General features: G+C 46.1%; 1 protein-coding gene across 3 annotated transcripts; it reads left to right on the top strand.

The window, feature by feature from the left end:
- The first annotated feature begins 222 nt into the window (after positions 1 to 222).
- net1 (neuroepithelial cell transforming 1) lies at positions 223 to 24,003 on the top strand. Of its 3 annotated transcripts, none has more exons than XM_037462072.2 (11): positions 223 to 404; positions 5,514 to 5,577; positions 12,004 to 12,069; positions 19,946 to 20,053; positions 20,194 to 20,358; positions 20,798 to 20,860; positions 21,062 to 21,235; positions 21,342 to 21,599; positions 21,687 to 21,857; positions 22,032 to 22,218; positions 22,322 to 24,003. In XM_037462072.2, the coding sequence occupies exons 1-11, from the start codon at positions 310 to 312 to the stop codon at positions 22,774 to 22,776; spliced, it is 1,806 nt and encodes a 601-aa protein (XP_037317969.2). In that variant the 5' UTR covers positions 223 to 309; the 3' UTR covers positions 22,777 to 24,003. The 3 variants fall into 3 exon arrangements, with proteins under 3 accessions (XP_037317969.2, XP_037317970.2, XP_037317971.1); XM_037462073.2 differs by lacking the exon at positions 223 to 404 and adding an exon at positions 5,175 to 5,203 and having other exon boundaries at positions 22,322 to 24,002; XM_037462074.2 differs by lacking the exons at positions 223 to 404; positions 5,514 to 5,577; positions 12,004 to 12,069 and adding an exon at positions 17,107 to 17,396 and having other exon boundaries at positions 22,322 to 24,002.
- Positions 24,004 to 27,011: the final 3,008 nt, after the last annotated feature.

Genomic DNA, 27,011 nt, shown 5'->3' with positions numbered 1-27,011 from the left:
TGTGACATGCTGATTAAGTTATTGATTTGTGGGGTGAATGGAAAACTTAATTAATACCGTGTTTCTGTTAAATTGTATTATAATTATTCCAAATGGAGACACTTGTGTCGTTTGCCCTGTAGTTGAACTGCCCTGGCCCCGCCCACTTAGGGTCATAGTCGAGCTACTTAGTTCCACTCTCATTGGTCAATTTCGGGATTTCCGCCATATTCAAAAACAGTGTCAAGCCTCGGCCATTAGTAGAGTCGTAGAATAGATGTATTATTATTATTCTGTTCGGCCATTTCTCCTTGGTCTGTGACATTTGAAATGGCCTCGGATGAACCGAAAAGACAACCGAGCACCGGCAACCCGGAGAGGAAGAATTCCGAGTCTTCGCTCCAGGACAGCGGGACTCTGAGACGGTGAGTCCGTCTCTCCCCTTCGGGTCCGTGTACTTTTTGATAATCCCTCGGACTATAAATGGAAACCTCTGAAGCTCACAAAGCCCAATAGAACCGCCAGGGCCGAGCAGTGCTCGCTACATGGAGACATTCACAGCCTGACATGTTTCAGCTTACCGCAGGTCAACCGGACATTAAGGTTACTTTGCGAAGTTGTCGAAGATGTCTTAAGGCCTTCAAACGAAATCCGCCAAATAAATAACATCATCAACGTTACATGTCGGTGCAGCATATTTTTACCACTGCGTGCAGTAGTTTCCCGATGCATCAAATCGCCACCAGATGGCAGCATCGGGCCTTGGCCTCCTGCTTATTGGGCCCAGTTCTTTGCCCCTGTGTTTGACTTGCTGTTGCTTCAAAAATATCATATATCCATATAGTTTAGAGAGCTTTTGTTGTTAATGAGTCACATAAATATGAAGTTATTTGAAGCAGACGTCATAGTTAAAATATACAAAAATATATAAGCAATATTTTACGTAAGTACGTTAAAACATGTATGTACAGTATGTCCATATTCTTTTTTCAGGGTCATTATCATAATATTATTATTTATTCAGATATGGTCATTTTTACTCCAGCTGATATGATCTGTTTTTAAGTCTGGAGAAGATGTATTTGCAAAACATGGTTGAATCTAAAAAACATAATTCATTCAGAAAAATGTTTTATATAAACGTAGTTTCACGTTGTTTGACCATGGTAATCAACAACACTCATGTACTTTAGGTTGCAATTAAGTCCCCACCAGGTGGTTTTGCTGAAAATATTTCATCAAAATATTGATTGGATCACAGCGATCAATAAGTCTTTGAACGATGACGTCGCCGTGTGAGTATTGGTTTAAGACAGACTTTGAACCTATTCTACCCTTCCCCAAAACAAACTAACCGCAACAACGGCTCTTTTATGAGCTTAAACTTTCCAGAAGCAGTCCCCAAAACAGTTCCTCCTGTGTGCAGTGTCTCTCTGGTTAGAGGGCGTCTCATTCTGCAACCAGAGAGCACACACACTCCTCATTGTCCCTTCAGGTGTTCTCTTTACTTTGGTGCTCATGAGTGTGACCGGCTCTTGAATAGAGCACCAGAGCTCATTTGTTTCAGGGCAGTTTATCTGATACGATTTCAGAGTGGAGCCTAACATCCGATAACAGGGGGCTGCGAACCCCTGCGAGAGTTTACACTGGACTCTTTTCCACGGCTTTCCATGTTGTTTGCCAAAGTGGCCGGGCCCTGCCTGGTGCCAGCCAGCTGTGTACATGGTACATGGAAAACCCTCACCCGATATTTGACCTCCATAACAAGGTCTATGGAGGGAAAACATTATGAATGTTGCGTGAGAGAAAATCTGGTTTTGATTTCCCAAGTGAGACCGGCATTAAATAGACTAGACTGGTGGTGGAATTTTCAGAGCTTGTGAATTCAGCATTGTATGTTCTCTGTCTATTTAAAGCTAGTTTAGAACAGCAGGTTAAATGGGCAGACAGAGGGCGTTGCGTTCGTTGGGGGGCTGCGCCTCTAAAAGGCTGGATTTGAAATGTCAACAAAAAAATCCCCGCAACAACTATTCCTTCACCTCTGTGGAGAACGTCATGCGGTGAAGTAAAGATGGTTAGAAGAATTCGTGAGGATTTAGGAAAAGGCACCCGCTGTGTTTAGGGATTCTGACTCCACTTTCACTAAGCTATATAATTATTATGCAACAGGAGATGCATGTTAGTTATGTCAGTCTGCAGCGGTAAAACTAAGATTTATCCCACCGTGGACTACAAACAGCGTTTGCTCTGCGTTTCTCGGTCATGGTCGTTGGTTCTCGTGAACGGCTGAATGATGCGCCACTATTTAAATATGGCCGCCGCAAGGAATTCTGGGATGGATTTATCTCCTTTCCTGTTGTGAAGGGTGAGCCAGTGGTTCCTATGCCTATGAATTGACGCTCCTTTCCTTAGGAGCAGAGAATTGGAACAGCGCTTATCATGGCGGCCACTTGCACTATTTCCGAGTCATTTCACCCGGTTAGGAACCTTCCTAAGAAAATTCGACAATTCAAATCCAGCCTAAAGGTAAAAAAAAGTCCTCTTCATGTGACAAGGCATCCAAGAGTAGAATGCCCCCCTGTAATATGGACCGTTGGCCATGTGTGAGCCTGCATTCTATGGTATCGGTAGAGAAAAGGCAGGAGCATGCACAGGGGTCAGCGCTGGGGTGCCTCAGTTTCAGAATTAGCTTTGACAAACAAGGGCAGGGCTTAGAGGGATTCTAATCCACTGACTCATGGGCGTTCCTTTGCTCGACACGTAGGAGCAGGTACACAGGGGCAGAAAAAACCTTTGTCCCCTGTGAGGGTACTGCTTACTGCTTTCAGACACAGAAAAGTTGTCTGTTTCTCATATACTTCTATGAAATTTGACCTTTTTACATTCTCTCTACTGCTGGCCAGTAATTAATAAGCTTTGGACAGTGCAGCACATCTAATGTATTGTTTATCGTTTAATTAGTTTAAAAAAAATTGGGTCATAAAAATAGGTGGGAGCTTTAAGTTTTTGTCACAAAGGGTTGTCTAAAAGTTATTTTAAAGGGCTCATTATTTGAAATCAGCAGAAATCCAAATTTCTTCCTCGGTCATCAAAAATGCAAGCGAGTGAAGAGCATCAAATTAAGACTGCACAATGAATACGTCTTACAGAAATTGCAGTATGGCTTACAGTTTTCAAATCACAATAATAGAGGCTACATTTGTCTTTGGTGCACAGACCAGCAACGATCCAACTATAGTAATGTATAATTAATGTTTCTTTCCAAGAAAAAGACAATGTATACCATGTCCATATACCCCTACAACGTGTCGAGTGTCGTCCAAAGCTGGCGGGTCGAAGATGCTTCCTGTGCAGGAGCGTCAAGTTATTTCAGACCGTTCTAAGTCTGAACAACACCTGCAGTGACCTCTGACCTCTGGCAAGCCTCCAGGACACCCAGGGAGCTTCTCATTTCCCTTCTCTCTTGTAGTTCTGCAGAAACGCGCTGTTATTTCTGAACTCCTTACTGTAGCATGGGTGGTCCCCACAAGAGATGCAGCTGAGTCCATTAGTGCACGTTGGTGCTCTGTTCCACCCACTGAGCTCCACAGGACATGCTGGGTGAAACAATTGTTTTTATTGTCAGTTAACCTGACGGTGTAAATGTAAAACCAAATGAATCCAATTCCCCAGTGCAATCACCTCCATTGTCTTGTTTTATATAACAAGCAGCCCAAGAGCAAAAGAGATCCACTTTATAAAGATGGATGACGGAGAAAATCAGCAAGTGCTCACACTTCAGAGGCTGGAACCAGAGCATGATTGATATTCGTGATGAAATGACTGAAACTATTAATTACTAATCTGCTAATCGGAATCATTACTTGTGTGTCCGGTCTACTGTTACGATGTGTGGGAGCAGAGGGGGAGGGGGGGGCTGCAGCTGCCCATAGTGCTGACTATAGATGGAGAGTCGGCGGGGTCGGCGGGCCGAGGCCAACTGGAGCAGCAGGAGCCGGGTAACTGGAATGACTCAGCCTTACGAGCAGTACTTCTCAGACCCCCCCCCCCCCCCCCCCCACACGCATAGGCAGAAGTGTTTCTTGGCAGCTCTGCATTCTCTGGATTGCTGGGCCTTTCTGTGTCCCGCCATACAGGACGTCTTTACTGCTCGGCCACAATTTATGATGCTGTGAGAGATGATATTTCACCAGAACAAAGCAGCGTGGGGGGGTTTTGATTCACCGTGCTGTTACGACTGCTGAGTGTGACGTGGTTGCGTGATGGTTGCCTGACACACACACACTCCACCGTGTCTTAACATCTTCAGTTTGAATTTCCGCAAGAATTAATTTGTGGTGTCTAGCTTGAATAAACCCAGCTATCTGAAATGTAGGAAATTCTGCCTACACTACACCAACGTTTTAAACCACTGCGCCAAAAATAAAATAAAGACAAACTGGAGTTCAATACGAATCGAAAAAAAATGAAAATATATAATTAGAAATATTAAATGAACTGAAACTTAAAGAATGAAATGACATGCTTTTGAATAGATAAATATCTAGTACGCACAAAAATAAATGAATGTAAAAACTAATGCAAACTATATGCACTTGTAATTATTGAAAATACAAAGAATACAGTTGAAGACCCAACATGACTATAAATGCTCTCTAACAGGGTCCAGTCTCTTCTCCATAGTAGAGGCTTACTGACTTTCAGAAGCTGCACACTCACTTTTAGCCTTGTATGGCAGTCTTGAGGCCCACTCATGTTTCATCAAGTGAAGTGGGTATCAATAAAACATGATCTTTGGTACAAGACGGATGCTCAGCACTGCTTTGACGTGGCCATGTCCCCGAGCGAGACGCCTTGTGTGATTGTCCTCAGGGGGCCCTTGATACGTTGAAGATACGTTCTTTGACATCAGAAGGATTTTCAGTAAACATAGCAGGTTAGGGGCTTTTTTATGGGGGGGGGTTGATCCTTACAATCGCACAATGGACAGTCTCCAAAAATGGCAAAGCTGGATCCTTCCCAACTAAAAGATCATTTCATCCTGCGTACAGATCTTGAACATGTGGGGAATAAAGACAGTCTCCTCCCTCAAACACGGCTTTAGACGAGGCCTTCTCTAAAGGCAGCGGCCGGGGGGGGGGTCGTGGTGTTCCCCTTCCCAGACGGAATTTGAAAGATCCTAATCGGAGGACGAGCGGCGAGGCGACGTCATGCTGAGGCTGTGGTAGGTAACGGGAGGCGGGGGTTGGTGTTTTTTTCGGGACACCGCTGCTCCATGAGTCCTTATCGCATTATGAGCACTACTCCCTCTTCGTCTGGGACTTTCGCTTCGAGTGGAGCCCACTGGTGGGCTTAAGGTCTGAGTTACGCCTCTTCACACCGGGGGGTTGTTTTTGCATGGATCACTTTTTGGTGCTAACACTCACACTCTAGAGAGTGGCCCTGTCTGGTAGATGTAGATTGAGCTTTTTTTTCCTCCATCCCCTTCAACCCCCCCCCCCCCCGCTCCCCCTTCCTTTCTGGTTGTTGTTCAGGTCACTGCGAAGAGGAAGCTCCTTCACCTTCCTCACCCCAGGACCAGAATGGGGCTTCAGGCTGGTGAGCGCGCCCCGTGTTTTCTTTTTTGCAAATCACATCAAACCACCTGCAAGACGTTGAGTTTGGCAAGTTTATTATTCAACTATTAACAGATGAGCGACCGTCAGCTGTACCGCACTTGAAGGGGAGGAAAAACTTGTGCCAGGTGGCCTGAAGCCAAGACCCAAAGATCCAAGCAGCAAGACAAATACCTCCAGGCTGTATTTACTTGATGTTCAATATATACAGTACTTGCATGATTAATGCACTCTCATTCACATTTACCGTCTGCACATTGCGTCAAGCTGGCTTTGGGCTGACTTCTGTCCTCTCGTGTGGACTGGGAGAGAACTTGTTTTGGCTTTCAATCCGGACTGTGAGTTTTTCAACGAGGTCTCGGAAACGCCAGCGCTGTTCATTGTCCCGGCGACAGCTCCCGGTCGGCCCCCTGTAACCCCGATAAAGCACCCAGACTGGAGGATAAATGTCTCATTGCTTCAAACTTCCTCACACTGAGCATGTGGGGCGTTCCATGCATACTGTGGAATTCACCTTGAATGCTCAATGTCTGGGGAACCCAGGATTTAACTGATAGTGTTACTTATTTACTCACAAGTACTGTAGTAGTAGTAGTAGTACTAGTAATCTAAATCAGAGAAATATAGTGAAAATGGGCTGCTAACAGAGATAGACGGGTCCTCGCCGTTAAATGCAAGGTATAAAGTAAAAAACATCTCACTTCCTGTTGCCACCAGGTGGCGCTATAACTAGAATTCAACGAGTTTATATGGATGTTTAGAGGGTAACGATGTCACGAGAACCATAAAGAAAATAATTATAATTCCTTGAAATACAATCAATTCTTCTATGAATAGCCGTAGCCAGGACCCTAATTATTTAAAAAAACACACATTAACATTTTTCAACCTAATAATAAATTATGCCAAAACCCAGAAATCAGTCCGCATTTTTACACTTCCTGCTCCCCATCTCCAAGTCTACATATTTTTAAAATATGTTTTTGGTTTGATGCCGTAAAAATAAGTTCTTACACAGCTTTTAAAAAAACAAACACCTTTTAAGGCTTCGTCGTGTGTATTCTTACTTATGTATGCCTGTTGTAGTCTGTTCATAGTGGAGCATTAGCTTTTTACTTCTACCAATTGCATTCACAATTACCAAATGACAAAAGTGTTGTTTAGTTGGGAAGAACGAGTTCCTGAATATAACGTATCAGACACTCTTGTTTAAACAGGAGCTTATTTTCTGCATTAATCCAACAGCCAGTGGAAGCATCCCTTCGGCTTTTTGTCGATGGAATTGGTGCAATGATATCTTCCAAAAATCCATTGGCCCTGCAGCTCTCTATGTGCCGTCAAAGATGGTCAGAAGCATTATTTAATCAGAACGATTTATGTTAGACACACAAGGAATTTGTCATGGCGGGTGGTACATACTATGTGGGGACTTCCACGTCACGGTTCAAGGATACAAGCCGGATGCCGGAATACAGTTTGGACACAGTTTATTTAGATCACTTGATTGTGCAGGAGCATAAGCTCCATGGCCCATCACCCCTACTTAGTCGTTCTTTGTTCCCCTTCTTATGCTCCCCTTCTTTAATTACTCAACTGCTTACACCCTCTCCTCTTTAGGCCGGAAATCCCTTACAAGGCTCTGGGGTGGAGCCATCTGGCCCCAATATACCTCCCCTCCAAAAACACCCACCCCCTCACCTCTCCCCTGTAATCTACCACAACACAGTGGACAATAAGACGAGACAAATTTACACAGTGCATTAAATATGGCTGAAATATAGATAGGGACGTATTAAATGTACAATTTAATTTGCAGAAGAATAGACAATAAAAAAGTGACTCTGTTCTTATGAGGCTCTCTGATGGCTGAACTAGGCCCGCCCACGTTAGCCAGATACCCAATGCTGGGTTACGGAAATCTAGCCTGCTCCGATTTCTCATCCAGCCCCGTGCCATAAAAACAGAATGGCCTTCAAGCCGCTGCTTCTGATGCACCAGCCTGCGTGCGATTTTACCGTCGACCCTAAATGAGACGCGCTGATTAGGGGCAGAAAAAGAGCGTGCAGACTACACGGCAAGCAGCGTGACAGAGTGCTGGGGCCTTCCAGTTTTCTTTTTTTTCTTTTTTAAAACAGCTGCTTTAAACAATCCATGGAGAGGAGAACTGGAAGCGGGGTCTGGAAAGCCTTGAGGCCGACGGCTCTTTTTCTCGTGCCAGCCTGCTGCTTTTGATTCACAAACACGGCGTGCTCAAAGGACCATGTGAACCTCGTTAGCTCACCCTTTCAATTCACCTCCCGCTCAATCTGTCAAGAATAATAACGGCTTGCAATAAAAGAATCCTGGAAGTGTCTTTAGTCCCATTTCCCTTATCTCAACCACCGGCGCATTAAGCTGGAAAGTTAATGCCAAGGCCTTGAATGAAGTTTAGCCAACGTGTTGCGCTTTGAAGCGGGGGGGCTAGGTGTAGGTGGGGTTGCATGCAGGCCAAACTTGGAACCAGGCGAGGCCAGCGTTCCCCTGGCGCCTGTTGCATTCACTCAGACATCAGGTGAGCCCTCGAGGGGCGAGAATGTGAGTCAAGTTTCCAACCCGATGCCAAGGCGGAGCAGACCAGACTGATGGTGGGATGCAAAATGTAATTAACTGACAGCAAGAGGAGGATTCTGTGCATTTTTCTTCTTCTTAAGCAACAAGTTCAGGCGACCGGAGGTGTAAGCCTGGAAAGAGTGATCTGTCTGATGAAGAGCATTCCAGCTCTTAATAACTGTGTGAGTTTTAATATGGCTGATCATTATTGGGGGAAGGCCTTGCACATATCAACAGCAATTTGTGTTCAACCAAGGCCAACTTTTTTCCTACTGAGTGTCTGCAGTGTCTCCCCCAGAAACAGCTCATCCATTTCAGTGAGAGATCGCGGTGCGGCTGCATCATTATCGGCAGCACTTTGATGTTTGCACTGCAGCTGCTCTGCGTCCGGCATTCATTCCTCTTAATACCTTATAAAACGTGTAATAGTACCGGGTATTTTCTTTTCTCGCCAGTTTTTCATTAGTTATCCCATTATGCGATCCAGGCTTTCGACAAGCATGGCTCAACAATAGTCCAGGGCAGGTCGAATGCCACGTCAGGCTAGTAAGCCAACCTTGCGTTGTGGCGCTACAGTTGGTGACCTCATGGGTGACTGTGGGTACAGATCGGCAGTTCAATACCCGATTCCATTTGACCTTTAGTTAGTTTGGTGTCTTTTAAATGGAATCATCCTTCAACTGTCATGTAGACACGTCACGGAGATGGAGCTGAACGACCTGAGTGTGCCCTGCGTCTTTAACCGTCACGTGGCTCAACTCAATACGCTTGTGTACGCAGAGCAAAGCCGACACTCCCAAAGCCTTTAAATGTTGGAATTCAATTTTCCAACTCAAAACAATCTTTATTTTAGTGTTTCCTTTTTTTTATCTTCTTCCACCTCTTCCTGTCTGCACAGCAAACATTGATCTTCCCTTCCACAAAACTTAGGTTAAACATTTCTTGGCTACCTCGGCTTCTTATCTAATCGGGGCTTGGGTCGGAATGATCCGTTTGTAAGGTCAAAGGATGGATGTGTCTTTGAAGTGTCATGGAAATCGCATGGTAGTGACTCTTTGCTGTATTGCTAAAATAGAACGAGACGTGTCTGTGGTACCGGCTGCCTGTTTATGTTGTCTGTGTACATCATCGAGCTGTAATGTCACACAAATCTTTCGATGTCTCCCCAGATGAGTAACAAAGCAACAGGGCCAAGATCGCAACAGCTTCTAAAACCTGTGTGTGTGTGTGTGTGTGTGTGTGTGTGTGTGTGTGTGTGTGTGTGTGTGTGTGCGTGTGTGTATTGAGGTGATATGAGGGGGTGTTGAGTCATAGTGTTTATGTTGGCCCAGCCTTAGAACAAGTCTCTGCTTGGAGTCCATGCTGGCGGAGGGGTTTCCAAAAGTTGGCAGAAACAGGACGGCTAATTTTTGTCTTCTTTTCCCCACCGCGACTGTTCTTCACTCGGAGACTGCACTAGGACCAGAGCCGAGGGAAATATTTAACTGAGTGGAGCACGCACACTTCAAGGACAGCTGCCAGCAGACGGTGACCTGCCGATTAGGGCCGCCCCGCCATCCGGGCTTTTCTTAGTCTTCTACGTACACACAGAAAGACAATTACTGACCAACAATATCGGGGAGATGTATGTTGTACAAAAAACTCACTCTAGAGTGTGGCACTTCACTCCCTGCAAATGTCACGGTGAATAGCAATCATTCCAAAAGACTGAAGTTAACCCTTACATGGCTGTGCTGTCCACTGGCTGCTAACAGCTAATGTTCACTATTCACTGTTCACTTCCTGATTTCAATGACAATATATTTTGACATTGTCTTGGTGCTAAAGTGTGACTTATTGTGGCATCTCTAATCATCCCTCACCTCACCTGAAATACAGAGTACTGTTACTTACAGCAGAGGAATTTATTTTAATGTTAGACAATATAATCCATCAAACCCTAATTGAATACAACGACACGTATGTATCGTATTTATCTTGATAACGAGATGTGTCGGGATGTGTACAATGGAAATAAAAAGTCTACACACCTCCTGACGAGTTCTTAGCTGCATCTGACGGCAAAAGGCAGCGTCTGCAGAGAGCTTCCATAGCATCAGAGCATTGTTGAATAGTATCAGTCAAGAGAAGGTTAGAAAAGAATTTCCAAGAAGACATTAGATATTCCATTGAGCACAGTGGAGACAGACCTCATCAAGTGGAGAAGATATGGCACAATCAGTGACTTACCAAGAACTGGACGTCCCTCCAGAATTGACGAAAAGACGAGAAGGAAACCGTTCAAAGAAGCATCCAAGATTAAAGGAATTTCTGTCAAGTACTGGCTGTGTACTACATGTGACAACAATCCCCATATCCTCCATGGGTTGGCAAGACGGAAGCCTTTTCTTACCAAGAAAAACATTAAAAGCTGGCAAAATGATGAATTCCCCCAAAAGCATGTGGGAAATGAGTTATGGTCTGGTGTAACCAAGGTTGAACTTTCAAAAGGGATCCTTGGTGTAAAAACAACACACAGCCAATAAACACCTCACCCACAGTGAGGTACCACAGGCCAATTATTTCTAGTAAAATCTCGTCCATTTTTTGTTTGATAATTAATCTTTTTAAAGTCTTTAAGCCATCAAAATGGGTTCGAATAGGGAACAAAAGTGCTCAATCCCATAACATCACACTTAGCTTGTGCTAAGTGTGTGTGTGTGTGTAATCCCAGTTGCAGTATTCTCATCTGAGGCATGACAACAGAACAAACGGTGGCAATAAATGGATCTAACAGTTTCTTGCTGTTCTGATTATATTTATATAATGTCCTGTTAGCCTATTAGCTTGTCACATCATTCACTCAGCTAGTTGTGCAACTTCACCGCTGTGATGCTGGATGAAAGCTGGCTGACGTTATGTTATTAGCAGCATCTTTTGTGACTATTGAGACTAGGTGGCACCGTTCACCTCACTGCTGTTGAGGCCAACACTCTTAAATTGTTATGTTTTGTAATAAACAGATTGGCTGGCCACAAAGGAAATGCCTTACACCACCACAAACAAGCACATCATTCATCGTCTGCCCGCCCCTGACCATCACGTGTCCATTTAGTCCTTCCTCGCCTCGCTGGTCAATCAGGTGTTGCGTGTCCTGCCAGAAGCAGACGGGCCCTCCGTGCTTAATGGACGAGGAGTAACGGAGCCCCAGGGGTCCCCGAGGGCCACCGGGCCATTCTGCTGTTTTCACCTGCTGAATGAGTGTCCCTGACTGAAGTCCACATGCAGGTGTTAAAGCATCCTGCGTTTTAATGAACCCCTTCCTGGCCCCAGGAGGACCTCCAGCCTTGTCTATTGTGGCTGTCACAATAGAGCTCCCTAGTAGCTCTATTGTGACAGCCAATGAGCATAATTGGCCTGCGGTACGAGAGGGGAATTGGTGGCTGTAAAGTACTTCACTTGCAAAGTAAATGTGTGTATTACAAAATGGAACTCCCAAGAATGTTAGTGCCCATAATAGTAGAACTATAGAAGAGAGGCCTCATTACAGAAACTGATTTTCGTTGCTTGTGCTATCTTAACTTTAGTCCCAGAGATCTCCCTGTATGGAAATAATTCCTAGGTTGTGTCCTATCCAGTCTGAGTTTATATATTCAGGTCCCTGTACCAAAATGTACCAGTAGGCTTTTGAAAAGACGTGTTTGCCGCTTGTGTAAGCGTCTGCAGTCATCAAGAATCCTCGCCCTCTGGATCATGAAAATGTTTAATACACACATCAAGAACTTCTAGTGATTCATCCCGACTATTCCCGCTCACATCCTGCATGTTCATCTCTTCACAGAAGCGGAAACGCAGGGAAAAGGATGACGGCGACGACGCAGTCAGTCTCTGCAACTTTGACTTTAAGGTAAAAATATCTTTGCTGCATACTCTGAAGCCTACTTTTATACTCTTTGAATAAGCTTCTATTTCATTGTCATTCCTGTAATGCCATCCATAATCAATTATAATAATGTTTTTGGGATGACATCAATTAAAATAAGTAAAACTGTTTTGCGAGGGAGGCCTGGCTCTTTTAAAAGCTATTAGCTGTTTTCTTCTTTAATTTGCATTTCTCGTACAATCCGCTCTCCATGGATCCAAGCACCGAGTATGATAACACTCGACTCGAATGGCTTTTGGCACAAGGTCCGTTTCTCAATTTCATTGTCGCCTGCAGAAACAAATGCTCATCAGCAACCAAACAAACGGTCAACACGTCAAGTGTACAGAGTGGCGTGGCGTAGTGTGCTGGGCTTCGGCCTAGTGTGCCGTTAGTTTTGTGTGATACTATTATTAAAAATCTGGGTCAAAAAAAATCTGGGTCAATTCTGAGTCGAAAAAAATTGTTGTTGGGCTGTTTTTAAATGGTGGTGTTATGCAACATGTCCTGTGTCATACTAATTATAATAATAATGAATAATAATCCACTCACGCCAAGACAGAACTCAAGCAAAAATAATCTGCACACGTTGTCCATATTTTTTAATGACGTGCTTTCATCATCATACAAACAAAGCTATAGATGGTATCATGTTTTACCAGAGCCGGTGTTTGCCACACCCAGAACAACACCCAAACTAGCATGAATGAGCCACGATGAAATCACATCTTGGTAAATGATCTGAGCCAAGGTGTGATAGAACGTGGGGACCAGAGGGGAGTTTTAAAGGTGTCTAAAACAAAGACTCCAGAGTTATTGTATTTCAGCGCAAGCTTATAAACATTCCAACCTAGACCACGGCACATCAACCGTTTTCAACATAATTCGTGCCAGAGGTCTGCACCATATTTAATGCAACGGGCTCCAACTCCAAGCTGATGGGTTTTGTTCCTCTTTCTGCGGGCTTCAGAACATCATACGCTCTTCACTGTGTGAGCCATTAACCCAACGAACTTTGCGATATACAGTACTCAGAGCGCTAATATAGCAGCACATTTTGTCTGTTTGCTATGTAAAGCTAAAGCAATATTAATGTCTCCCTGCGCAGACAATGTTGTCCCTCTCCATGTGTTTTGAGATTGTAATCTAAATGTCTCTTTGCTTTGTGTACTAGCGGGTCGTTTGGGCCGTTCAGTGCGACTAAGCCGAGCCAGCTACCAACACTGCTGCTCCGTCCAGCAGTGTCTTGGTGGAAGCGTTGTACACGCCCCGTCGTCAAAATGACTAGTCCTTATCACCCAAAGACTTGTAGATAACACCCAGGTTTGTTTTAATCGGAGCATGACGCTCCCTGGAAGCGGCTCTACTGAAAGATGGGACCGGATGGGTTAGAAAACGCACCTCGTTTGGTGTGTGGGTGTGAAATGGAGCACAGCGATCACCACACCAACTGAGATTCCTCTTGTCACAGCTAGACAACTTGTAAACACCTTTTATAAGCTTCAGGCGCATTTGCCTATTCCACCAGCCGTGCTCAAAAGAGTCCCTGCTTTACACACAACTGAATTCCCTCTCCTTTGACATATTTGGGTTTAACTGCTCCTTCTACCCTGCCAACAGGCACCACCAATGGACCAAATCCCCGTGTTTTTCGTGCAGGCTGTTGTTGTCCTTCGCCCACATAAAAGGGATTAGCAAAGACGCACAGCACAAACCTCTGGAACCAGTTGGATTGGTTGCTGGGGCCACTCCTTGACTCCTATCTGCGTTCTACTCCCTCTCTCTCTTTCATTTTTCAATTACGTTGCTTGCAGCACAGTGAAATCCCTCCAGGCCGCTGTAGCAGACATCCCCAGTTAACCATCTGGTTGCTGGGGTCCTGCTGCTCATTGTCTCTTAACATAGTTTTTAAGTAAACCAAGGTGCTAGAAAGCAAAGCCTCAGTTTTGCTGTATCACATTGATTTGCTATGATTAGAGCTGCAAGAACCAATCCTTTCCCTAAAAAATAACAAGAGATGCCAGAAATGGGCTTTTTAGTTCTCTGACTATATGCCTGTGCAGAACGCCCCTCTGTGTGGGTCATGTGTGTCAGTGCTGGTGACTGGGTGGTGTCACAAAGCGTTGGTGTCTTCACCCCGAGTCTTAGATACCAACCGGTGTTTGGTAGCAACCAGCACTGCTCTGGGTGTGTTAAGGGTGACATAAAGACCCGGTATGTTGAGTAACCATAGCATGTCAGTCTGGTTGTCGTTGTTGCTACAGGCGTTTGTGTGAATAGATCACTGTCTACATCTTCAACTGTAGCCACGGCGGAGTGCAGCTATTTATAGTTCTCGGCCCTCAGAAGAGAAACTCGATGGATTATCAGGAGTTAGGATTTTACAATCCCGCCCTAACTGGGGGAGAAACTTGTTTCTTCCCAGTAGAAACCCAGTAGACAAGTAGAAGTAGAAGTAAATAGCAGCACTAACTTTTCACAAAGTTGACAATATCACAGCCCGGCTTTTCAGAGACACCCCCCCCCCAGAATGGTTATCAACCCAACCCAAGCGGCTACTGTTTGTGCTGTGTGTCTTGCAGTATGCGGTCCGGTAGACGGGTGGTCATCCCCTCCAACCCTCACCGTGGAGCCAAATGATACATTTGAGGAGGGACATTTTTCTTTCTTTCTTTCTTTCTTTGTCACAGCATTTGATTTATTGATAGCCGTCGGCATGAAATGGGAATTTCAAGAGATAAACCCCCCCAAAAAGAAGTTTCTAAAATATATTTGACCTTTTAGGCTTCAAAATTCGACTTAAAATCTGCTACTGTTGGAGCCTGTAAGGGACTAGTAAACACTCCTCTTCAATAACACCATGTCAGAAAAACACCTGGAATACGCCTGGATATTGCGCAATCATTTCTTTTCACTTTCTTTCACAGTCCTGTCGTCTCTCCCCCCCCCCCCCCCCACACACACAAACACCAATGTAACTGAAACTTTATTTTTTCTTCATTTTCACTCTGCAGTAGAGAAGAGTCGAAATAGTGAAGTGCCTGACCGGAGAGGTCAGCTGTTGCTGCATCAGCAGAGGGCAGCAGCATCCGCGGCGTCCTCTCTGTTAAAGTCAGTCAGCCCTCCAGTGTTTCTCCGCACAGAGCTGCCTGCTGTGTTTTCGCCAACTCGTGCCTCGGGGGCCCAGTCTGTCCCTGGCACGGCACGGCATATGTACGACGGCGGTAAAACCGCATCACTCAGACAGCTGTGCACGTGTGTTACTGAGCGTAAATTGCGGCTGCACGGCAGCTCAGTGCGACGTGGAGAGGGGCCGGGGCTGCGAGGGCCAGGCGTGTCGAGCCACGTCGCGTTTATTTTTTATAGCGGTGGGACCAGACGCACAGCTGATTCAGCCAGAGGTCTCCCCATGAGTAACAGCCGGGCCTCGCACGCCGTCTGTCTACTGAAGGCACGCACAGACTGCACACATTCACTTTTCAACATCAGATCCTCTGACTCTGCGTCTGCATAGTTTCCCATTCCTTTTTTTTCTTTTTCTGATCCTAAACTCACTTGACTTGTGATTTCACTGCGCTTTGTTTTGGTGATGTAACTCGTGACTCGCCGTCCTGCGGCCCAGCTGCGTGAGGAGTCTCTGCTGGCCGCTCCTCAACAAAAAGGCCAGACACCTCAATTAGCATTTGTGTTGTCTCTCACACACACACACACACACACACAGCAATAGGATGAAGCCCCCGTCTTGGTTCACACCTGCGTGTTGATCCAAGAGGACTGAGTAAAGCTCCAGGCTTGTCCATTTGCCCTAAAACACACACACACACACACACGCACATGTACATACACACACCTGCCTTGCCTTGCAGCACCTCCACATTAGCCACTGTGTCGGAATTAACACCTCCACTTTTTTTCTGTGCATTTGTGCAGCAGCTGTGTAGGTGTGGAGGGGGACGTGTGGAGTAATGGGCTACAGGTGTGGTCGTCCTTCAGGCATGTGTGCATTTCCTTGTTGGGGTGAATGACCCCTGTGTGAACAAACACACGCACCAAAAGCCCCGAGTTTCATTCTGGCGTTAGAGCGCTTCTCTGTCGTTACTGAACGGATCAGCATGCTGCCCTCTCCCCCCCCAGTTGCACCACTTAACATATGGGGGAAACCCCCCCCCTCCTTCCCACTGGTAATCAATAGACAGGTTTCAGTTTAACATCTGTGTCCCCCCCGATGAGCCTGCTAACAAGCAGAAACTGCTTTGATAATAAGCTAACAAGTAATGACAACTTTGTAGTTTGTTAATTATTCTGTTCCACATTATTCCGTATTTAGCTTCAAAGCTCTTAATACACTAAAACAAAACCTGCTAGTAGTTTACCAACTCTTTGGGTTTTTTGGTATTTTATTTTTTTTGCTCATTGTGACTTGCTGCCTATTGGAAATGTGTTCACTATTCCTTGGAGGTAAAATGAATTAAGTCATTTGATTTTTTTAATTTGAAATAAGTTTAGCTATGTTGCGTTTTTTACCTTTTTTCATGGTCTTTGGTGGTAAAGCTGGAGCATGAGTGAACTTTATACAACTATTTTAAGCCAATTTGTGCAATTATTACCATCAATCTTTCGGCTCTGCGTTAATGTCAAGATCACATAAAGTTCTCACAGCGTTTTTTCCACCCCCACAGAAATACATTTGCACATAAGTCAAAATAAATCCTAGATGATTGCTCTTTTCGGCTTCACTGCAGACCTTAACTCGGCCCTTTGAGACAAACCAGTATCATTAGAAACGCCTCGGTCTTTTTCCAACGTTCCCCAGCCCCTGTCGCAGTTGTTTGCGACAACTTTGCTTTGCAATAACTTCTCGCTACTGTTTTCTCTTGTGAGTATCAACAGAGCCTGCGTGAAGCTTCTCTGGCCTTCCAAGTAAACCTGGTCCCGCCTTATCTGCAGCCACTGCAGCTCCTCCCCCGCCTGTCCTTTTCTATAAAGCCCTCCCTCACTCAGGGTGCTTCAGACCAAAGTTTAGAAAGAGTGTGTGAGGTGAACCTTCAGAGCCCATGAGGGGAGAAGAAGGTGTATGTATTTATTCTAGTTTTTTTTTCTTTTTACCCACAAAACCCTTGCTTTTGAACAACCGTTCTCAGATTTGGATTACTGGAAGCTGAATCGTGAGGATTAAAAGTGAAAGCGGAAAAAAGGATATTGTTTTTTCATTGAAAGCTATGGTGGCTTACGATGAACTGGGTAGTTTGGTGCCTATCAAACGGACTCTGCAGGTGATAGACTACCAGAACCAAGCCAACAAAGAGTCCGAGGTGAGATGCAGAAATTGTGGTGGCAGATGTTTTTTTTACTTTTCTGAAGCCCTTCTTTTGTTTTGTTAAATGTTTGTTGGCATCAGGAGAGGTCTTGCCTTTTGTGCGTGTCCCGGTTTGAATGAATCAGCACCTAACCCTGTTTTTATCACGCATGGGTGCACCGTGTTTGTGTAGGCTTTTAATCACACTGTGCCTCTGCGATGAGACTTTGGACTTTTGAATGTTTCAGATACTGCTTCACCAGGAAATGTTAATCATTGGATCACCCTGCACCTAGGAAGTGTTTGATACGGGACAGACCCCCCCCCCCCCCCCCGCGGTGTTGTGTATTCGCTCGTCTGTTCTTAAATATGCATCCCAGCACAGCAGGCAGCTTAGTCAGGATCTGGGAAGAGATCAGGACAGTGAAGCAGTGTGGGGGTGCTGGGTAAACCCTCAGTCACAAACCCAGTCTAGTTGCTCAGATTTTCAGCTGTAAGCAGGTTACTTTTGATGCAAATGCAACCATGGAGCAGATACAATTGAAGGGTGTTGTAAGGTGTGCTCTCTGTTCTTGTGAATGTCCCCACTTGCGCCCCCCCCCCCCCTCGTCCTTCCCCCTTCCCCTGAGGCTTGCATGCTTCTCATTCGTGAGAGATTTGAGGGAACGCGTGGTTCACCTGACAGTAAACCAAGCGACGAGGCAGAAGTGCCGCGGGGCGATTTGCTCCGGTCCAAACCTGAGACAACCCCTTTTTTTCAGCTGAAACACACTGACTTGTCGGTGACCTCGAGGCCTTTCATTCTGCCCGCTCAACCCAAGCCGTGCTGTAAAAGGCCAGGGACACATGTGGGATATGAGCTCAGAGCACACACATGGTTACATCAAAGGGAGAGCACAGGAAGCACTTTTGGGGTCCCTGGTTAAAAGCTGCTGATGTTCTAGCGTTAGGTCAGAAGTTTAAGGAGCACATGTAGAATACGTGTCTATCCAAACCCCGGGTCCGTCAGGTTTTCCAAAGTGATAAAAGAGTCCCCGGGTTAAACTGCCAGAAATAGCAACTTTCCCTCGTCCGTCTGCACTTTTTCATTTCACAGCTGATGAACAAAGAGAATGACTAGTGGCCTTTATGTGAGCTGCTTCCCAAGAGACAGGAAGTGCAAAATGGCCCACATGCATTTCCAACATTGACTTAGGGAGACCCCTGCTCACCTGCAACTGTATTTTTTTAAAAACTTTTTTAAGTTGTCTGCTGTTATTAAAAGGTAACATCCTAGTTTCTTCAGAAGTTTGGTCCCTTTGCTTGTAGATCGACAATCGACGCAATCAACACTTATTTCCTGGCCCCTGCCACTTAGAACTAGACATTTTGTGTGTGTTTGGATTCTCTGGTCTAAAGCGACTGAGACTGTGAGCAGACGGCAGCAGATGGAGTGGATCTGTTCCACAGCTGTGTCCGCAGAGCGGCCAGCCTCAGTGGCTGCTCTGTATTCCCAGATCTGCTGAGCCAAGGCAAAATCCCTTTTGGCCTGAGTCAGGAGAAAAACACGCACACACACACATACAGCTTTGCTCTATTTCAGAGAGTTCTCAAAATACGAAACGGTTTTGCGGGGAGTGCAAACGTTTAGAGATGCTATTTATGAGTCTCGATCTTCTGAAGACTCTGTGGGCTGAAATCATTACCTCAGAACTCCCCGTCTTTGATTCTCGAGGCCTGTTGTCAGTGGCACGAAGCCAAGCAGCTCTCCTTTCTCCCAGTCTCGGGGCCCGGCAGGGGGGGGAGGGTCACCTGGCCCAGGTGTAGCGCTGCTCTCACGCAAGGCCTGGTGGAGAGCCTGTCTCGACTCGCGGCAACTGGCAACCATCGCAATGCTGGGGTGTGCAGACAGAGGGGACACAGCCCCCCTCCCCCTACACCCCCCCCCCCACACACACACACACACTCACACTCCCCCCCCCCCCCTCACTGGGCAAGGTGTCCTTGTGAGGGAACAGCAGCCATCAGGATGCATTTAACTCATGGTTTGATAAACCAGATCATCTGCCGAGAAGTGGGGCTGTTGCGGATGTCGGGACAGATAGCCGGGGGGGGGGGGGTGCATGGAGGGATGTTGAACAGCTGAGAGCGGGGTCTCGTGCATTCCTGGCATTCCTCCAAACCCCCTACCCCTTCCAGATCAGTGCTCAGAAAGGGTCTTTGTGCTCAGTGGGCTGGCCTGGCTCAGCGACCTTTCACATGATGGAGCCAGCAGCTGCTGGAGCTTCTTCCTCCTCCGAAATTGGACCGCTGGTCCGCCAGTCTGTCTGTCTGTGGCTCCACCTCGGCTCCGGCTACTCTCATTTCACTCAATAAAGAGGATTTATGACCGGAATTGATGCGGTTTCTCACACGGAGTCACATGGGAGCGTCAGCCGTTAGCTGCTGAGGTCTGTGGAAATCCCACAGTGCGCCGTTGCCAATCGATTTGCTCTGCGCTGCTGCGAGCACAATGAGAAGTTCTGACTTTTCTTTATCGTGGTAAAACTGCCTGACTAATATCTCCTTCTGTTTTGTCTCCTTCAGGAACCCAGCACAAAGCGTGTCCGTCCTCTCGGCAGGGTGACGTCGCTAGCCAACCTCATATCTCCGGTGAAGAATGGGGCCGTCCGGCGCTTCGGCCAAACCATCCAGGTGAGCTCCCGGGACTCCCCCCCCCCCCCCCCCCCACCGAGGGAACTCAGAGCCCGCCCTCTTGTTGCTCTTCTTTTTGCATCAAACGACTGGGTCTCCATTTGTCTGATCGCCGGTGTCTTCCTCTTCCCCATCTCCAGGCCTCCTTCCGGGGCGATGGCAAGTCGCCGGGTGTGCCCCAGAAGCCTTGCAGCAAGCCAGCGGCCCCCACGCCGCCTAAAAGGAGGAACAGCGTGCTGTGGTCGGAGACGCTCGACGTCCACCAGAAGGGAACTTTCTCCACCAAAGAGATCAAACGGCAGGAGGTGAGAATCAGCATGGAGTCATGAACACCCTGTAGGAACAGAAGTGCAATGGAAAGCTGGGTTGGGACACAGAGGGACAAAGTGTAGTTGTGAACACATGAGTGGGCCAAGTTAGAAACCCAGACAGAGGTTGATTCTATCTGTCTACTAGACAGGGTTCACATACCCGTGTAGTATTTGTGTCAGATGGTCGAAATGGGTCTAAAAGCCTATTTCCCCGCTTGTATGAGCTGACATAGAGCTGACAAGCCAACCAACCAGCGCTCTCCTGTCATACATACAGACTTGTGGTGCACTGAGAGAGAAGAAAGAGCAGCCAGAAAGATTTCAATAAGTTGACTTGTTGTTTGACACCACTGCAGTTTTATATTCCAAGTCAAATTGCAAACGTTGCATTTCCTTTTTTAAGTATCTTTTTGTGTCGTTTCCCTTTCCTCAGGCCATATTTGAGCTGTCTCGTGGTGAACAGGACCTGATCGAGGACCTCCAGCTCGCACGCAAGGTTTGTACTTTTCTATCTGAGGTGTCTGGAGTACGTATTCAGCGAACAGATTAAATCAAAGTCTGGCAGGCCTTCCACACAGCTAAGCCAGGAACTATAAAAAGACACTACTCTTTCTCTTGGACCCTCACATCTCTCCACCCTCCCCTAGACCTGATGGGATGTTGAAATTTGATGTTTCTGCTCTCCTCTTGTACACAGGCGTACCATGACCCAATGTTGAAGCTCTCCATTATGTCAGAAGAGGAGCTCACTCACATTTTCGGCAACTTGGATGCCTACATCCCTCTGCACGAGGACCTCCTGGCGCAGCTCGCCAAAGCCACGGGGCCAGTTGGGACCGTGGGCCAGATCGGCCAAATCGTGATGAACTGGGTAAGTGTCCTGTCACCACGCCTCCACTTCTTTGCATTCTGGTGACAGTCTGCTGGGTTTCCAGTAAGAACAGCAGCATAAGTAAGTCTCTTTTTTTTCCCTGCAGCTGCCTCGGCTTAACGCCTACAAGGACTACTGCAGCAACCAGCTGGCAGCCAAGGCGCTGCTGGACCAGAAGAAGCAGGACCGGCGGGTGCAGGACTTCCTGCAGCGTTGTCTCGAGTCGCCCTTTAGCAGGAAGCTGGACCTGTGGAGCTTCTTGGACATCCCGCGCTCTCGCCTGGTCAAGTATCCACTGCTGCTCAAGGAGATACTGAGACACACTCCAGCAGAACATCCAGATGCGGCCAACCTAGAGAAAGCGGTGAGTCAAAAGCACATTTTTCTTTAAATGCAGGGCGAGGATCTTCCAACGTGGCTGAGCTAAATTTCCTTTCCTTGTATTCTTCAGATCACCATCATTCAGGGTGTGCTGTCGGACATTGACTTGAAGAAGGGCGAGTCTGAGTGCCAGTACTACATCGACAAACTAGAGTATCTGGACGACAGGCAGAGAGACCCTCTCATCGAGCATTGCAAGAGCCTGCTGTGTCACGGGGAGCTTCGTAACAAGAGCGGCACGGTGAGCACAACTCACACAGCTGGCTGCATCTACAGCTCATTATCTGAGCCTCACACACCCTATAAGGCCGTTAAACGCACAACTACATTCTTCGTCTACTCCAGACCAACCAGTGATGTAAACGTACATCAATGCACTTTGTTAACTTTGGATGTTTTTGTCGTTTGCATCCAGAAGCTGCACGTGTTCCTGTTCACCGAGCTGCTGGTCCTGACCCGCCCCGTCACCAGGAATGAGCGCCAGTGTTTCCAGGTCTACCGCCAGCCCATCCCAGTGCAGGACCTAGTGTTGGAGGACCTGCAGGACGGAGACGTCAGAATGGGCGGCTCCTTCAGGGGCGCTTTCAGCAACGCAGACAAAGGTGAGGCTTGCATCTCATTCAAAACGTTTACAACTGTGAATGTAAGCGTGTATATCTTGTGTAGCAGACATCTAATTCTGCTTTTCTCCACTTGCTTTCACAGCCAAGAATATTTTCCGCATGCGCTCTCAAGACCCCAGTCAGGCGCAGTCCCACACGCTGCAGGTCAACGACGTCTTCCACAAGCAGCAGTGGCTCAACTGCCTCCGGAGCGCCATTTCCGTCCACCGACCCCTCAGCGAGCCCTCCACACCCTCCCCGCCGGCCCACGACGCCCGCACCAAGCGCCGGCCCTCCTCCGTTTCCGCCATCGTCCACATGGAGGAGGCGGATGAGAACCACCTACAGCCGGCCTCTCAGTCGGCCCCCTGCTCACCGTGCAGCAGCGCGACCCCCAGCCCCACTACAGCGTCCCCTTCCTCCCGCTCCTCCTCCTCAACTTCATCCACGACGTCATCCCCAACGTCATCGCAGCTCTCCTCGCCCACGTTGCTCAAAACCAAAAAGGACAAGAAGTCCCTGTGCTCTTTGGGGAAGAGAAAGGAGACAATGGTGTGAGCTGAGGTGGAACAAGATAACGGACTCCTGAGTGGACACTTTGATTTATTTTTGTACATAAATGTTATAAACCGTGGGACTTGTATTTATGTGTGCCTGAGCGCAACAGTGTTCTGTGTTACTGTCCTCTTCGGCAGCTATTTACCTCACCCCTCCATCCAAGAGCACCGCACAGAGACAGTATTCTGCAGGGACGTGCACGGCTTCCCCAGCTCTGATAAGGGAAGCGGAATGAGAAGCAAACACACCTTTCTCACACGGACCTATGTGTTGATTTTCTGAAGATAGAGGTGGTGCATTCAACCCTGTTTACTATTAATTTGATATTTAAGCATTACATTAGACCTTTTTTGGGGGACTAATCTTTTACGTTTTTTATTCTAAAATGTATTGTATTTTTTTAGATATCATAAAGCAGCACTGTTTTAGCGGAAGTTATTTAAAAGTATATTTAGCAGGCAAGAAAGGAGGAGAATCACCCCAAAGGGTGAGGTGTACTACACAGAGCCACAAAGTTCTCTGTGAAAGTCCGATTTTTTGATTAATCAGAATTCAATGTCTTATTTTTATACATTCCTTTTAATGACAGATTTTTTTTTTTAATCCACTGCAGGCATTAATTTAAAACCAGGGACAGATGAGACTTCAGTCTCTAACCATCATTATGGGGTGTATCATCTGATGTCAAAATCAGAGAAGGGATGTTACGTTTTTTTTTGGAAACAAAATTTTGAACTGAGCCATGTTGGTTTTTTAAAAGCTGACTTTTCAGAATGAAACGGATCCCTTTTCAGTGCAGCATCTTGCATGGAGCTTTAGTTGTGGACCCTGCGTGCACCAGTAGAGGCAGCAGGACATTTTTACCTGTCCTGGGGGACAGGACAATTACACTTAAAAGACTGGTTGATGGAAATAAGAAGTTTGTGGAAGGTTGAAGGGAAAAGCGAACAGATGGAAAAATGAACGATTGTCACCGCAATGTGTTTAACTCAATTAACTTCCTGAGGAAGTTGATGTGATATCTTGCTAATAGGTGAAAGGTGGTAAACATCAAGTGAGTATAATTGACAGGAAAAGGTACGTAGGGGAAGGAAGATTAAAAAAGGTTTATTGTACGTGAGAACATGATGAGGAAAAGAAAAGAGAAGAGAAGAATTGTATGTAATTAAAGAACAATAAAGATCTGTGTAAGATTTGCAACTGAAATTGGGTTTTCATGTTTTTGTTTTTTATAACGTGTTTATTCCCAAAGTCCTACAGTTGTGTATCTGATTGCTGACTATGGAGCCTTTATACTTTAGATGGTTGACTTAGTCTAAAGAAGGGAAGTGGCCTGCATTGCTCTTTGCAACGGTGAAAATATTCAACTTGAGGACCAGAAAAGCTAAATAATGTGCAGATATTGGCTTGTTTGTTTCTATTCTTCCCCTTTTTTACAGTCATGTTAAACCAAGCCAACCGCCTCCCAGCTTTTTATATAGAATGAAGCAGCGAGGGGATATTACTATCCTAATCTATCAGAAAGCAAATGACAGTTAATCAAAATAAGTATTCTTTTAGTGGATTTAAAACCAGACACAATAGCAGGCCCCTCCTTAATAGGGCTACAACTAAATAGTTCAGTGTGTAAGTCCAGATTTGTTTGTTTTTTCCAACTGCAGCATCGCTGCTTAGTGCCTGTTCCAACTATTTCATTTGTAGATAGAAAGTCCATAATGAAAAGAGAGCCTCACTTAGTCAGGTCTGTGATTTTCACTTGGAAGACCTGAAGAATGCTTCTGAACACTTTGGGTTTCAAGAAATCCAAAATGAATGAGCTGCTTAGTTTATGAGCTTTTGCCCACTGACTGTTGTGTGAGTGACTTGAAAGAAAATAAAGAGAGGCCACTTCATTTCAGCCTTCACCAAACGTTTAAACTGAAACATTTCATCTTTGCTGGAGCGAGGACGATTTTTCTTCCCTTTTCATTTGTCTGCTTGGCAGCACCGAGTAATGGCCTCATGTCTGCTTCTCACAAAGCGGAGAGCCTTCTCCAAACGTCTGCTCATGCTCTCCACGCAGTCGCCAATTTATACTTTAATGGAAGTTTTACCAGCATTACAGTCGGTGAGATGGGTGCTGCTCTAATCTGTGACAAAAGTAGACAATAAAACACTGTTTTATTGAAAAGACAACAATTATTATTGTTGAGTGTTGATGTTCAAGCTGTTGAGGCTGTTTTTAAAGATGCAAAGCACTTTCATTTCAATCTGTTGTTACACAGCAAAGCAGATCTTTTGGACATCCTGAACTTCCTGTAACATACACATGCTGCTTTTAAAGTCCACCATACATTGATTTGAATCCAAATAACGCGGCTGGAAATGAGTGCAGGATCAAACACATCAGGACGCTCTCCCAAGTGCCCCCCCCCCCCCCCCCCCCCCCCCGAAATCTCCCTCTCGTCCGCGCTACTGAGCGCTGCGGGCTATTGGTCAATGACAGACACAGACATCTGAGCCTCCTGTCGGCAATCTGTCACCACCACATCCATCAAGGCTTATCTCCCTCTGCCAAAGAACTCCACAAAGACACCCTGACACTGCCTTCAGCCCCCATAGCCGAGCCGACTCCCCACCATTGAGGTGCAACGCAAACAGAACGGACATTGAGCAGTCATTTACGGTACAAAAGGATTAGGGTGCATCGGTGTTTTCAAAAAGGTCCCAGTTGATGTGTGGCTTAGTTTGACAGTTTGGGAAACACAGGGACTTGCTTTCGGGCAAAGAATTTCGATGTGAACGTCCACAGCATGCAAGTATTAGGCCATCTTTTGGCTTTTGAAAGTGATGGAACTATGAATCTGGCTTCATCCAGCACAAAGCATTGGGAAGACACATAAGGTCTGTCGCAAATCCCTGGTATGAAACATTCAGATCAGTTTAAAAAATCCACACCAAAGGCTGATAACAAAGTAAGCTCAAGACCAACGTCTAACCAGAAAGGCAGCGCTCGGGGGGGACTCGGAGACAACAGAAGGGTCAAATGGGTTCACAAGCAGCCCCTCCATGTTTATGTCAAAATACACTCTGTCCTGCTCATTCCTGACAGACAGGGAACTTGTCCAGTCATCGCTCACACGCTGCCGAAAGGAGCTGTCAGCTCGGTGTGCTTCTCTCAGACAAATCGCTTCACTTTGTCTCGTGGATTTCCTTTTGCCTCGGGAGGGGACATGTGATGGTGGGAAAGAAAGAAAAGAAAACCTCAACAACAATGAATGGCTCACTAAAACATTCATGTGTTGAAAAACAAAAAAGGAGGATGGAAATGATTCCCATCAGGGGTGTTTTTCACAAAACACAATTAGGGGAGAATGGAGCGTTATGTTCTGTCTGTTACTACCGAGGTTTGAAACAGACCACAGACTGCAAACAATAGACTCTGAGACCACGGAGTGACTTGATAAAGACACACAAACAAAATCCCATCTCATGGTTAACCGTTAGCATACAGAGACGTCGATAGAAGTGTCAAATGTCAACCCACTTGTGTCCCAGTTATAGTTATAACACATGTTTCAATGTGCTAGCAATGTTTTGTAAATGTTATATAGAGTTCAATGTTCTAGTGAGCTCTAGTGGCTTTGGAGATTTGAATCAGCCTTCGCTCACTGGGAGTAAATGGCAGTTTTTCTTGGACGTCTCCGATGCCAAAACCTTTCCTGTGTTTTTTTATGTTGCGGGTTGTTGGGACTGAGTAATCATTTTTATATGCTGACATTGGCTACGGTAAAGTGCAGTGGTAAAGCAGCAGTGCTTTGAGGGCATATGACCTGCCAAGAATGATGTAATCACTAAGCAACACGATGGTTATCAGGCACCTCGAGGTGCATTTCTGCATATTACTTTGAGTGGGAACCACATGCCAGGTCCATTTGGGGAGGAATGCCTCCCCTTTGATGTAGCTTTCCTCTCAGTCCCCAAAGCTATCAAACAGGGAATCCGCTCCACAGATCACACTCTCACCAAGTCCAAAATAGCCGACCTGGCATCCTCCTGGCTTGCCTCAGCAGACTGACTCACTCCGTCAGGTACGAATGCTCCTTGGCGTTGTTTTAAAATCTGTCACGGGATTGTTTACTTCGCCCCCCCTTCACCAAGCGTCCAGATGTTTCAAGAACAGATTAGCTGAAAACCACGAGAAACTCGAGTATCGCAGATTATCTCTGATTGCCACCCATAAATGGTTTTTGCAG

This window comes from Pungitius pungitius, chromosome 2, assembly GCF_949316345.1.
Source record: "Pungitius pungitius chromosome 2, fPunPun2.1, whole genome shotgun sequence".
NCBI classification, from domain to species: Eukaryota; Metazoa; Chordata; class Actinopteri; order Perciformes; family Gasterosteidae; genus Pungitius; species Pungitius pungitius.
Note: the sequence above shows the minus strand (reverse complement) of the source record. Positions and strands in the feature narration are given on the sequence as shown.

Bases quoted from the DNA above. Each gene is read 5' to 3' on its own strand.
- net1 (XM_037462072.2), top strand. From the start codon at position 310: ATGGCCTCGGATGAACCGAAAAGACAACCGAGCACCGGCAACCCGGAG. The intron at 12,070-19,945 runs GTAAAAATATCT...TGTCTCCTTCAG, and splicing joins TCTGCAACTTTGACTTTAAG to GAACCCAGCACAAAGCGTGT. The intron at 20,054-20,193 runs GTGAGCTCCCGG...CCCCATCTCCAG, and splicing joins GCTTCGGCCAAACCATCCAG to GCCTCCTTCCGGGGCGATGG.